Raw genomic sequence first — 14,927 nt, 5'->3', positions numbered from 1 at the left:
TCTCTCTGTTATGCACAGTATTATATTTTATTTACATATTACTGACCTCCCATAGTGGGCAGGGGGGGGGGTACATACTGTGTCTTCTATCCCCTTATACCTGTTTTTCAATATGCTTTCTGTCTTTGTCTTGGAATGAGATTACTCGGTTTTGTCATGGCCCTGGCCGGAGTCCTAGCTGGGAGGGAAACAGACAATTGCATAGTTATTGTTTTGGGATATGATATTTTTTTCCTTGTAAATCATCTCTCTGTTATGTATTATTATATGTGATATTTTGAATGTATAATGTAAGCATTTGAGCGGGTGGTTGGATGGGAGCATCACCTTGAATCATATACCTATGATGTTCCCATGGGTGTACGATCCGATAGTGATGTCGTTTCTTCTTCTCGTTACTAGCCTATCCTGCTTCTTTGGTTTGTGATTGTATTTTTGACAGGGGATTTTTTTTTTTCTGTAAATCTTCTGCCTGTTTGTTCTTGGTTATTTATAGTTTAGCTTATGATATCTTTAGGTTATAATTTTGATTTACATTTGTACTATTTTTGTTAGATTGCTTGTTTTTTTGTTTCAGCAGTCTCTCATATAACCTCAATTGTGTTGGAAGAGACCTAAAGCAACAAACAAAAAAAAAAAAAAACAAAAAAAATAAGCATTTGAGTGTATTCCTCTTTGTTAGATTTTGTGCTTGTGTCCGGATGAGACTTATAGGTGATCTCAAACTAAGTACATTGGTGGTATGCACACCTATTTCCTATTTGTGCCATTCCCCTTTGTCTTACTTTTTCTAGGGTGCTTTAACTGTAATTCTAGAACTTTTATACTATTCAATTTTCTTTCTTTACACTGGCGCTGATATGACCTAAATGAGTTGCAGGCGCCGTCAAACTCTTAAAAACAAACAAACACATTCCACAAATCCCAATACGATGGGTGGAACATGGGCGCCACTTTTCCGGATTCCGGGAATTTCGGAAATTGCAGATAATAACAAGAAATGAAGTGAGTAGAAAAGTGCCAGGAGACAATTAGAGAATTAAAACTTTTGCGGCATTGGGGAGTCGAACCTACGACCCGCCTGTTACGGCACCTCTGCCTCACTGGCCACGAGTTGACGCTCTGCAATCGACGCCATCCACCACTGCACATATTATTGACTCAATTAACAAAACAAACAAAAAACATCTCAACATATATTTCAATGGCCAGTCACTTTCAACCAGTATCTTCTTTAAAGATACATATTTAGGAAAACAGTTGGTTAACCCTCTCCTTACCACCCATAGGAAAATCGTCACATTCGTTACAAATCATCCAACAATTTTCTTATACTGATTTCTTTTGTTATAGTTAAGCTGCTGGGTGGGGCTCGTTACTATTGTGTTTGAAAAATCTATTTTTGTGTTGGGTGAGTATGAAGTTTCGGGTATAATTCTGAAAATAGCTGATATAAGGAGAGAGTTAAATTAAATTTATCAACGATCACAATGCTTGACTACCTGCAGTCCCATACATTTTTTACCCCTAAGAAAGTATACGATTCATCGTCTATGAGAACATTTTTGAGTAATTATCTCGTTAAAAGTGTCTCTAAAGTTTTTATTCATTACAACGTAAACGAGAAAATTCCAAGAACCGTTCATCATGACCAAAATGTTCACAAATTGGTAGATAATAATGCCGACATTGTTGGGATTCTCTGTCGTTAAACTGTATGATGAGAATTCCTCCGGCAGATGTCCAGGTAGAGCTACCATTGTACATGTAAATAGAAACGCAAAGGACACTGCAAGAAGTGTTTTGGTCGTTCTCGAGGTGGACGCTTGCTTGGAGGATGATGATGTCATCTTGCTGCGCTCACGTGATGCTACCTTGACTTTGACAATTATAGCCGAACAACCAATTACTGTAACAAGTGGAGGTATCTTCATGCTAAACAAATGCTCTTCGAATATCGGAATCGCTGGAAGATCATGATAATATAGCTGGGATTTCGACACTAAGCCTACCGATCTGTTCAGACTGTGATCAAATACGTACTCAAATTTATACCAAAAACACGTGTAAATCATGCAACTTAGCCAGAAAACCAAAATGATTATAACAGCTGCCCATGTTCGAAATGGCGTGATGATCTGTCCAAATTTTAGAGGGATATAAACAGCAACCAATCTCTCGATAGTGATAAGCATGGGGATACAAAGAGCTCCGAGGCAACAAGTGTAGTCTGCAACGAGACATATAAAATACAGCACATACAAAATTTCCGACACAATCTTAGAATATAAGAATTTCCCACCACCCTGCAGGAAATAAAATAAGTATGGAATGTTGTTGTAGCATGTTAGATATACAGTGTCCATAAACGCCAAAGAGACGAGCAGGATGTTGGAACATTTGTGCAGTCCATGTTTTCGGAGGACGATGATGCTGAAGGTGTTCCCGGTAATTCCGATGATTCCAATCAGAGGCGTCAATCCGTACAACACAATCTCCGAGATTACCTTTGTTGTCTCGTCGCTAACCATCTGCATTGTTCCTCCATCTGTTTCTGGACCTCGTGGCGTATGGTTCACCGTTGCATTCATCCTGTTACAATGACACTACCTTCTTTACTGCTCCGTTTTCAGTTAAAGTCTTGTTTATCAAGCATGCATTGGCGATTAATGATCAGTAACGTTTCTGAAAAGTTGTCTTATCATTATTAGTATTATTGATTAAAAAAAGGTTATTGCTTTGAAATGGTCATATCTATCATTAAAAAGTATAAATAAATGTATATAAGTAAATAATGAATGCTTAAAAATTGCAATAAAAACATTTAACATTAGTTGAAATCAAAATATTATAATCACTTATAGATCAGGTTACAATGTAGCCAAGTTTTAATTTCTTAAAATTGTTTTATTGAGTTGAACATGGTTTTTCATTAATTTGATACCTATTTTCTTATTTCATCACGTTAAGAACCTACCGATCAGGAACGTTGCAGTTGATATCAGAAATCGATATAACATAACGTCAATTTAGTTCGAAATGATGATTCCAACTTCAAATTACATTGTAGCCTACTTACAAAACAGGTAGGTTTTAACTGTTGAATTACACTTACCAAAGAAATGGCATGAATATATTATTTCCTAAAATGCATGTAATGACAATAATAGTAACGTATGAGAAGAAAATTGTTTTATGCAGGCAGATTGTCTTACTATTATAATGTTTCAAATATCTTTCTTCGATAATTTAACTTCGATAGTAGATATATTCAATTATCACTTTTAATATGCGAGTTTTGAGTATATTCTTGTACTGTATTGGATATTACTGACTTGAACTTATTAGCATGTCTGATAATACAAATTATATGGGCTTATAGTTGTAATGGAAGTACTCTCAAACCAACACAAAATATTGTCCATTACGACAATGTTAAAGCAAGCCCACAATTGCATTCGGTTATCAGACCTGCCAGTGGTATCTGCATGCAGGATCTTACCCTTTTCACCAAGATATCGTTCATTTACAGATGTGCGAATATCTGGCTTCAAAGAAGCCCAAGTAACATCGATGCTGTCGTATACGTATTTATCTATTTAATTAAACTTTCATTCATTCGTATTTATAAAACAGGTAGGTTCTAACAATAGAAGTACAATCCCCAAAGAAATGGAATAACGATATTATTTCTCAAAATATAAATGATGACAATAACAATAATGCATTGGTGAAAAAGCGCAGGAAATCCTAAGAAAAAAACATTGGATATATTTATCATTCAAGAAGTCAATCTTGTCGTTAAAATGTGGAGACCCCCCCCCCCCCTCCTCCCCGGTGAACGTGATAATTGTCCTAATATTAATAAAGGTATATTTACCTCTGTGGTAGAGAGATACACGGGTACCTTTACGCTAATTTTGCTACAGTTAACCCATTCGGCTGTAATACATATTTCAATCGTGTGCTTATTTTCTTTTTCATGACAGAAAACAAGAAAATCATCAGTTTATGTTATACTCATCGAGTCCTCCACCCCCACCCCCCCCCCCCCCCTTCTATCTCTGATATCCAACAAACGCACGGCAGCAGGAGGTTTGACTTTAATGGGAGCGATCTATATTCATGTTTTTGTGCAACCGAGTCATCACATGGTTTGTTGCTCTCCAACAATTGGATATTTCTTAACAATTGCAAACACGCTCTTTGCTTATGAAAGTTGTAAACTTGCCCATGTGTCAAGCTGAACAAAATGACCAATCGTGATGTTAGATATTTCAAAAGCTGTGAACACTTTTCACTACGTGGGTCACTTTTAGCACATATTCCAATGTGACCAATTGCCTCGATAACATGTAAAGGTAATATAGATCATTCCCATTGATATGGAATGGTTTGATGTCTTTACAATGCTGCTTTCTAAAGTTTAGCCTGAGAAATTGAAGATCATTTCACTGTAGCAATAATTTTGTCTGTAAAATAAAAGGTTTCCGTATAATTAGAAATGTTCTGGATTGTTCTCAGAGGCAGCAGCAATAACAACAAAAACAAATAGTTCTCAAACTACTACTGCTACTACTACTACTACTACTACTACTACTACTACTACTACTACTACTACTACTACTACTACTACTACTACTACTGCTATACTGCAACTGCTACTACTACTACTACTACTACTACTACTACTACTACTACTACTACTACTAGTAGTAGTAGTAGTAGTAGTACTACTGCAACTACCTGCCATGGGTTTATAGAACCATGGTGAGTCGTATTCATATGACGAATGAGAGACGTTGTCAACACAAGATAGCCTAGCAACAGGTTTGAAAAATAACAACTCATGGTCGCCTAAAGCTAATATCCCATTGAGACTTAAGCTCGTTATACAGTAACGTGACAAAAGTACTTTTTTTTTTCTTGGATTCCATTTTTTAAAAATTGTATTTTAGAACTTAACTCTATCAAACGCAATTTTAAGTAGACGTCTAATATCAAAAGAAATATATACCGTTATTTTGGTAATATTTGTAAATAAATCACATCAAAGGTGTAGTTCAGCCTCTGTTGAGGCTGTATAACCTTGGCATCAAAACACCTTAATGTCCGATGAAAGGTATCTAAGCGACCTATTTAACATATATCCCAGCAACAGACTAATCACACAAATTTGGATATATTTTGGATTAAAAAAAAAGAAGAATAGCACTTTATAATAGAAATATGTTTCTCGCTCAATTATGAAACGGATGCCGGCAGTTTTAAAGAACCGAATTTTCGAGAGAAAAAACAAAACAACAGAGAACAAAACAAACCCACGCTGATGACAGACCGCGCGGTTTTGAGTAGCTAGTTTTAGTCATTAATTGAAGTTGGACAGCGCTTTTTGCGGATAGGCACAATTCAATGAAAATAATATCTAACTGACTTACGTTCAGAGAAAAAAAAAAAACAATAGTACAAATCTTGAACTATTTAATGAATTGTATCACAGGAAAGTTGAGGTCAGTTATAGATATAGTATGATAATCAGTTAGCTCATGGTTTGGAATACGCAAATATATTTTTACGACCAAGCTGTGAATTTTGTTCAATGTAACAAGCAAATACACTTTATAAAAATACAATAAAATGATAAAAGTATGCCAAAATATAATGAAGGGGCAGGCTAGGAGGGTGAGGGTGGTGGTTGAGGGCAGGAAGCTAACATATCCCTTTATGCTGTGATCAATTTATTATTATTATTATTATTATTATTATTATTATTATTATTATTATTATTATTTTTATTATATTATTATTATTTATTGTTATTATTATTATTATTATTATTATTATTATTATTATTATTATTATTATATTATTATTATTATTATTATTATTATTATTATTTGATTTTGTGCGCCAATATCCACAAATAGCGCTCAAATGTGCTTTACAATAGTTTTTTTTGGTATCACACAAGTTCATTCATTCCTCTACGAAATCACCACAACAGTCACACATATCTTGTTCGAAGTTCACATAGAATCACGAAAAGCAGAATGACAAAGATTCGTTTTTAAATGCCGTTTGAAGACTGGTAAACTTTCACATTTTCGGGTTTTAGGTGGTAACGAATTTCATATGATCGGAGCCAAAAGTGCAAAACCACGCTCAGCAAACTTTGTTTTTGGGATGTTTTTCTCCATTAGCGAAGAACTGGCGGATCGCAGAGATCGAGTTGGTCTATATTCCGTCACAAGACATTCCAGGTATTTAGGTGATGTAGTATGGTGAGGCAATACTCTTCAACAGTCGTAACGTCACTTCCTTCCTAATGACGCATGGTAACTTAGTAACACTGGCTCTAAACTATCGGAACAATGGCGGACGCCCGTATGCAATATTTCTCCGGCGAGTATAAAGCGTATCCAGAAGCAAAAAAAAAAAAAAAACACAAAAAAACATATACATTTGATCATATTTTGACTTTTACACATTCTAATCACAAGACATATGAAAAGTTCTAGCCAGCATGAAAAATAGAAAGTAATGATTTTCTTTGTTTAGAACCAAGATGGCCGCCGTTGCCAGGCGGCGTGACATCAGACTATTGAATCGTATTGTAAGCAAAACATACGATTTTGTTTATTATTCTTCCCTCTATTGGAAGCCAGTGTAGTGACTTAAGGACCTGTGTTATATGGTCCCAAGGCTTTGTCCTTGCAGCTTTGTTTTGCATCAACTGTAGTTTGTTCAGCGATGTTTTTGGTAGGCCGTACAGGAGAGAATTACAATAATCCAAGCGGCTGGCAACAAGGGCATGGATGAGTGTTTTGCATGTTTCGTCATTAATAACATTTTGTATTCTGCATATCATTTGGAGAGCACTATGAACTGCCTGACAACACTTTGTTATGTGTGGGCGCATGTCTAGGTGAGTGTCAAAATAGAAACCGAGGTTTCGAACGACATTGGAAGTTTTATGACAGATTCTTCGAGGGACAGTTGGTTAATGAGTATAATATCCTTTCCTGTCTTTTTATTCAGCTCAGTTATGTCCTCGGTGAATTTAAGATTGTTGTTTGTCATCCATGATTTAACGTTATCTATACATGCTGCGAGTCGCTGTTCTGTTTGTTCGATGTCTTTTGATGAAATGAGAGTGTATAACTGGGTATCATCGGCGTAGAGATGATGACTGAGACAGAAGGTCGTGATGATGTTGCTTAAGGGCTTTGTGTACATTGTGAAAATATAAGGGCCAAGCACTGAACCCTGTGGAACGCCAAATTACAGCTTTGCTGGTGATGAAAGGGAATTTTATTGAAATTTGCCATTTCGAGATATCTTGAACACTTCAGATTTGTTGTGTATGCTATTATTTTGTGTGGCTTTTATATCTATTGTACATTTTCAGTAATTTTAAAACATATTATGCAGGTGGAGTTTTAACAAGGAGATTACAAAATTTGTTCAATAACTTCTTGTTTAAAGAGACATTTAAGAGACATTATACGACTAAAAACCGTACTGTACCATTTTTAAAGAAAGAAAACTATTCTTGTAGACGACACATTTATATTATTAGACACACGGAATCGAGCAAGATATACATCGAGAATTAACAAAGACCGGATTTTTTTCTCAAGTTCCTCAATTGCAATCAAATTTATTTTTTATTGTCTGATCTAAAAACAGTGACAGAAATCTAAGTGACGTCAACTTCATCCAGTCTACATCAGACGGCGAAGCTCACTGGAGTAATAATATAAGTTTGTGACGGCTCGTCGAAACAATGAGAAAGGCAGCCATTGTCAGAGTCAAAATGCAAAGCATCACCGGTCGTCGTGCTGTCCACTGACAAAACTGTTTATTTCGGCCGGAAAACTTTTCCTCATAAATTGATAGATTATAAATGACAATCAACTTGTCAAAGTCTCAAACCCGATACATCTAGTCTAAGGATTGAAGTGAGGTCGGGGGAAGGAGATGCGTTGAAGGCTAATCTAAATCTACTGATACATCTAGTCTAAGGATTGAAGTGAGGTCGGGGGAAGGAGATGGGTTGAAGGCCAATCTAAATCTACTGATACATCTAGTCTAAGGATTGAAGTGAGGTCGGGGGAAGGAGATGGGTTGAAGGCTAATCTAAATCTACTGATACATCTAGTCTAAGGATTGAAGTGAGGTCGGGGAAGGAGATGGGTTGAAGGCCAATCTAAATCTACTGACACATCTAGTCTAAGGATTGAAGTGAGGTCGGGGGAAGGAGATGGGTTGAAGGCTAATCTAAATCTACTGATACATCTAGTCTAAGGATTGAAGTGAGGTCGGGGGAAGGAGATGGGTTGAAGGCTAATCTAAATCTACTGATACATCTAGTCTAAGGATTGAAGTGAGGTCGGGGGAAGGAAATGGGTTGAAGGCTAATCTAAATCTACTGATACATCTAGTCTAAGGATTGAAGTGAGGTCGGGGGAAGGAGATGGGTTGAAGGCTAATCTAAATCTGTCAATGTGTGAAGTAAAAAGGCTAATGTCATAAATAAAAAACAGAACAAAACAAACAAAACCCAAAGTTGTTTAATTTTGTCAGTTTAGACTTGGGGATTAAGGGCTCAAGTAAGTTTAGTGTATCTACTATGACAGATAAACACTCGTTGAACAACTGAGAAGTGAATATCAAAGCTTTAATTGTGTAAGTTGCATTTTAATTGAAGCTCTTATACTCACTTCTTGTTTGTTACATTTCGTCAGGAGGGAAAATTGCCTCATACTACTCATATTCCAACATTGAAGGGTGGGAAATTGAAACGATTGAGTGCGTATATCTTACAATAATTAATGCACCTGATTAATAACTTATTTAAAACATTTATAATAATGATAATAATAATAATAATAATAATAATAATAATAATAATAATAATAATAATAATAATAATAATAATAATAATAACAACAACAACAATAATAATAATAATAATAATAATAATAATAATAATAATAATAATAATAAAAATAATAATAATAATAATAATAAATAGCACTTATCATAGCACTTTCCCCGTCTAAACAGACACTAAGCGCTTTACATCGACATCAATTGAAATATACAAATACACAAAAAGATCATCAATTAACCACATTTGAAACAAATTATGGATATTTAGTTGAGTTTTTTTTTTAATGAAGGGATTATGATGACCTAAGGGATACTGGTAGGGAATTGCAACATTGAGGGGTGGTAAATTGAAACGATTGAGTGCCAACCCTACGAAGTACCTTTGGCCTCACCAATTTGAGCTGATCATCAATCGATCTCAAGGTTCTTGTTGGAGTATTTACCCATAAGAAATTGTTAATATTATACAACGGGGGCCCAGCCCAGTGTGTCAGGATTTATATACCAGGGTAGCAATTTTATAAATTATTCGCTTCTCAACTGGAAGCCAATGAAGCTCTTGAAAGAGGCAGGCTGCTGAGTAGGTTGTTTTAAAACAAGCCTAGCGCCATTATTCTGTACAACTTGGAGTCTGCTTTTTTTTGGTCAGATATACCAGTAATGAATTGCAACAGTCGAATTTTGAAAGTACAACGGAAGTTATCAAAACTTCCCGCTATTCTTTTTTTTTTTTTTGAGATAAGATTTCTAATTTTACTAATTCTTCTGATTTCAAGGTACAAAGCATCCATATGGATTCACAATCTCAGCGTGCTTCATATTGCTTCGTGTATTACTCAAGCAAGCCGCATGGAACCTCATTTCTATGCCATACAGTACTTACTGATTGTCCTTGAACGAGAACGTTTATAACATCAGTAACTGTTCAAACCCAGGTTCTTTTCTACCGGTGTCAAATCCCTTATTTAGAGACTTTTGGTTCATTTTTTGGTCGATTTTCTTGATTGTTATAGTGTTTATAATTTCTCGAAGAAATAAGATTGGTGAGATCGTGTGTATTAAAAGAAACTGGAACACAAATGGACTTTTTGCCTATATGCCTTGCCTCACTAAAGAATTCATAAGGTCAAAGAGAGTGACGCAACTCTGAGACGGTCATATTAATAATAATAATAATAATAATAATAATAATAATAATAATAATAATAATAATAATAATAATAATAATAATAATAATAATAATGGATGGCATTTCAACGCGCCAATCCTCACATTCAGTAGGCTCTAGGCGCTACACAATTAGAATGAAAGTAAATGTTTTAAGTCTTCCTTTGAATTGTTTATAGTCGGTCATTTCGTTTAGCTCCAGCAGTAAATTATTCCAAATTGCTGCTTCTTGGTGTTTAGAAGAGTTCGTGAATAGGAGGGCCCCGAGTGGTTGGTTTTATATGGGACAATGAACTCTACGAGGTATTACAGGTCATCGAGGTTGATTACACGGTGAGTGATTGTGTCAATTTTGCAGATCATACGCTTTTCCCACCGCAACCAATGCAAAATGAACAGTAGATTGGACACGCTACTTGCCCTTGTTTGATTGAAAATTAAGCGAGAGGCAGGCATTTTAGCCAACTTAATTTTTTTTCAGATAAAAAAAAGTGAGCTTTTATTTAGCGCAATATCCACTAAATGTGCTCAAAGCGCTTTACAAGGGATCCCTGGCCAACAGCCACATTTAACATTTAGGACGGGTCATGACGCTATTAGGCAATGTTACAATTTTTTCGGACATAAACAACGCTGTTAACGGCCAGGTACTCATTTTGCACCTGAGTACGGTGAGAGAATGTGAGTAAAGAGCCTTCTCCAAAGACTCAATTATGAGCCGAGCAAGCCCAGGACCTTCCAATCCGAAAGTGAGAGTCGTACCACTAGATCACATAGCCGCACTCTTTTTGAGGAAAGGGCTTCGGTAGTGTCACACAATCAGGAGTTACAGTAATCCAATCTGGACAGGATAAGCGAATTGACGAGTACTTTTTATTATGTTGATTGGGATGACATTTCTCACTCTCCTTACGGTCTTAAGATGCATATATCTTGAAACGGCCATCTTGAAAATAGTTACTCGTAACTCAAGGAATGAGCTGACAACTGTTGACAAGCTATCAGAAAAGACCAATGATTATAACATTGTTTATAACATCCGTAACTGTTCAAACCCATGTTCTTTTCCACCGGTTTCGAATCCCTTATTTAACAACTTTTTATTCATTTATTGGCCGATTTTCTTGATTGTTATAGCGTTATAGGCCAAGGATCTAAAGAACCAATAGTTCTTAGGTAAAAAATCTCAAGGACTCATGGGAGCAAAAGTTGAAATTGTTCCTTGACGGGTCTTAGTCGTGAGTGACAGTTCTGCTCCGGTATACGACTTCAAAGAGTAGGCTTAGATTATCAAATGTTTGATTGGCATAGGCTATAGGTAACCATAAAAGGAACTCGTTATCTTCTTCTCCCACAATAATCTTTACACGAAATGCATGGGCCATATTGCTGTCCCAAGCCCGTAAACTCAAAGTGTGAAATGTGCTATCAGGAACTCGGAGAGAGAGGACAGAAAATGTTAGAAGAAAAGGGTTAAATAAAGTAAACCAACCACAATTTCAACAACAGCTAAATAATAACGACAAACAAACCAGCCAACAGAAATAAAACACAACAAAAAAATCCGCAAAACATTCCTTTTTTAAAAAGTTTGCATTATAAAAAAATATAATTACAAGTAGGTATCTATCGTTATCTGACGTAACCAAAAAAAATAAAAACGTTTTAGTATGGCTTGTGGGTCTGGATATGATAATCGAGTGCAAAGCATTCTATTACCCTTCATGAAGAAGAGAAAAAAATTAGTGTGAGACCTGTCTATAACGGGCCCTCCCCTGTGCCCATTCGGTTTTCTTACACATGTTAGACTGCCTATAGGGCTTATGTATAATGGCTTCTGATAGAAATGCCCTCGCGTTGCAATATGTTGCGAATTGTGACAGGATCAACCAAGTCTTCTCATCAAATGATGTTGGCTGATTTTTTGTATTTTTTTTTTTGGCTTCAGCTCGAAACTGAACACCGAGATGTGAAAGCACAATAAGACGATCTTGGTCATTTTTTTTGTGACAAGGAGTTGTCCAAGGAAGAATACTGCTAGTCGTATTATAACGATCTACTAACCTTACAATTGCAACTCATTCGCATTGTATGGCACACCCCCTTGAATGAGTCCAAGGAATGACCCAAGGACAACTTCTCGACTCTCAATGTTAAGACATGGATATTTTTTAAATTGCGCAAAACAGTGTATTGTTTTTGTGATTTACAAGGGTAGAATGAGAGAAGAATGAAAAGTCTCGACGACTCCCACGTATTTTCAAAACTAAAGATATGACATTGACAACGGTATCAAAGCTTAGTTTATTACCATTTCGTTTATTATTATTTATTACAAATTTCAATATAGTTACGTTTCTTAACTACACTGAGCCGGTAGCGATACACCAGGGGCCGTTTTCATGAACGCGGACTAGCGCTTAGTCTCTGACTATCTCTGACATTTGAGCTGACTATGCAAGTCATATACTAAAATTACAGCACCTTCAGAATATGTTTGGCCAAGTTTTAATCATTTGCTGAGGCAGGACTTCCCAAGCTGAGATTGAGACTAGTTACTAGGATACGTCATAGTGTCAACGAGATAGCAGCTATTTTTAGATGAGTAAGCTTCGATTCGGAAGGAAAATACGGTTACGAATGGCAGAGGCAAAAAGTGTACTGTCGCTATTGACACTGGCTTTAAAAAACTATAAGAAAAGTGCAAGTCATCGAAAGTACACATTTTGTGGGCAAAAACTAAAGAAAAAAAGACTGAATCTAATCGGCTCGTGAATTGAGAGTGAAGAGAAACTAGAAATCGAAGAAAATAATTTTAAAGTATAGTGGAGACAAAACATATTCTGCTGACTTTGTAATTGATTGAAATAATGTGATTCATCAGAATATACTATCTCTTTTATTATTTTTGTTTGTTTGTTTGTTTTCTTGTTTGAATTTGTTTGAGTTTCATTGAAACTTTGTCTTAGATCTAGACCTTGGACACCATTGTAGTCTAGCAGTCAATATCACGTGATTTGATTCATCATGCCAAAAGTGTTAAATTATAAAACGAACGAAATATTATTTACACCGGGTGTATTACTAATTTCCTCTTTGGAAATCTTTTCCGTTGACAGTATGAATGCGGGTATCTTAATGCCATCATGTACTAGAGAGCGGGATGTTACCTGCACAAAACAGCCGAAATAGTCACTGACCGTATAACGCCCACTTCTAGGGAAGAGACTGGCTTGTCCGAAACTAGAAAACGTTCATGAAATCCGATTTTTTAGTCACTTCTTCGTTTAGGCTTAAGACTAGCAAGTCATTTATTAGACTAGGAAATAACTAAATCTAGTCCTCGTTCATGAAAATGGGCCCAGTTGTTCCGTTGCGTTGAAGAATAATTCACTCGACATGCTTCGACACCGGCGAATCATCTCCGCCTGCACCTCGTTATCAAAGCCAAAAGTGTCCCCTTGAGGTGTCTTTTGTGTCCTGGAAACAAGAAAATGTCACATGGAGCAAAAACAGGACTGTACGTGGCGTGTTCTATGAATTCACAGAAATTAATCCATTCAATGTGATCGCGCGATTTTGAGCTCGTGTGTGGTCTCGAATTAATTATCATGTTGCAAAAATAGTCACCTTTTGTGGCCGAACTCACATCACTAATTGCTGAAGGATTCTTAAAGTAGATATATAATTATCAGTCTGTTGACGTTCCATTACCCAAGAACTCAAATAAATAACGCTCCTCATAATCTCAGAACAGCGTCATTAGTAATTTGATAAAAATAAAAATAATGGTATAGATTTGTAGAGAGAATTCCACAGTCTTGGACCAAAGGGTTAAACAGCCGGTCCACCAGCCTTCACTCTACAGCGTAGTGTTTTCAGTTGAAGGTTGTTTGTCGATCGAAGCGATTTTCCTTCAGAGGGGGTTATCTTGAATTTCTTTGGTATGGTGACTCTTTATGTTTATACACTTTTGACTGCTATTTTGTTTCTGGGTTATGGTGGTGTAGCCACGGCTCATCTCCCATTACAATTTTTCTAAGAAACGCATCGCCTTCCTGTTCTGCAGTTTTATTAAAGAACACAGTATGTGCTATTTGGTTAACATTGCATATAGGTCTACTGTGTTTTTAAAAACAACGGCAGTGTTCGTATCTATGAAAGTGCTGTTGACCTATGAGTGAGTGGAAATCTTTCATTTCATGTGTGAGCATTCTCGGTACCCAACGGGCCATACCTCTCTGTCACCCAAAATTTCTGGAAAAAATAGCATTGAAATAGCTCATTTGAAATTATAAGCGTTTGCTAATTGTCTGATTGTTTCATCGGACCATTGGCTCAGAAAAGTTCGTCAATTTTTCTTGGATTTGCTTCTGTCGATGCAGTCTGTGGACGACAGCTTCAAGCCTGGTTGTTAATGTTGACGGATACATCTCAGTTTCAGTAAAGTACATAGTTGTTCATCTTTGATCTATTCGAATATCAACACACGAGTCGTTATATACATTTCAGTCGTTCTTGAATTTTTACGGGTTCACAGCTCTCAGCAATAAAGAACTATAATATCCCAACCCGCGGCTTGATGCCTTCCACATTGTAAGTGTCTTCTTTGGTCGTAAGTTAGAATAGAGGTTCTTTTAAATAAGACAATTCGAAAACAATCAAGAGAATTCAGCAACTTAAACAAAATTTGGTGACGGAATGGAAACAAAAAATTCCACACATTTTGGTGTATAGTGTCAACGTGGTGCACTCAATACAATAGGAAATATCCGATAGGCATCAAGACTTTTCAGCCACACCTAGTATAATCTTCTACTTCTTCTTCTTCTTCTTCTTCTTCTTCTTCTTCTTCTTCTTCTTCT

General features: G+C 36.2%; 1 protein-coding gene across 2 annotated transcripts in view; it reads right to left on the bottom strand.

Annotated features, from left to right (window-relative positions):
- Positions 1-14,927, bottom strand: part of LOC144974910 (uncharacterized) — a 22,109-nt gene extending 7,182 nt beyond the window's left edge. The window contains exons 1-2 of one of the 2 annotated variants that reach the window (XM_078918389.1): positions 12,547-14,927; positions 1,503-2,685 (exon numbers count right to left, since the gene is read on the bottom strand). In XM_078918389.1, the coding sequence (XP_078774515.1) occupies positions 1,545-2,591 (1,047 nt within the window). In that variant the 5' untranslated portion in view covers positions 2,592-2,685; positions 12,547-14,927 and the 3' untranslated portion in view covers positions 1,503-1,544. Of the gene's footprint in view, positions 1-481; positions 2,686-12,546 lie in introns of those variants that run through there. The other variant, XM_078918388.1, reaches the window with a different exon arrangement.

The sequence above is a fragment of the Berghia stephanieae genome, chromosome 6 (genome assembly GCF_034508935.2).
Source record: "Berghia stephanieae isolate SIO BIC M18660-M18661 chromosome 6, UCSD_Bste_1.3, whole genome shotgun sequence".
In the NCBI taxonomy this organism is placed as follows: Eukaryota; Metazoa; Mollusca; class Gastropoda; order Nudibranchia; family Aeolidiidae; genus Berghia; species Berghia stephanieae.
This window is presented reverse-complemented; position numbering and strand designations above follow the sequence as displayed.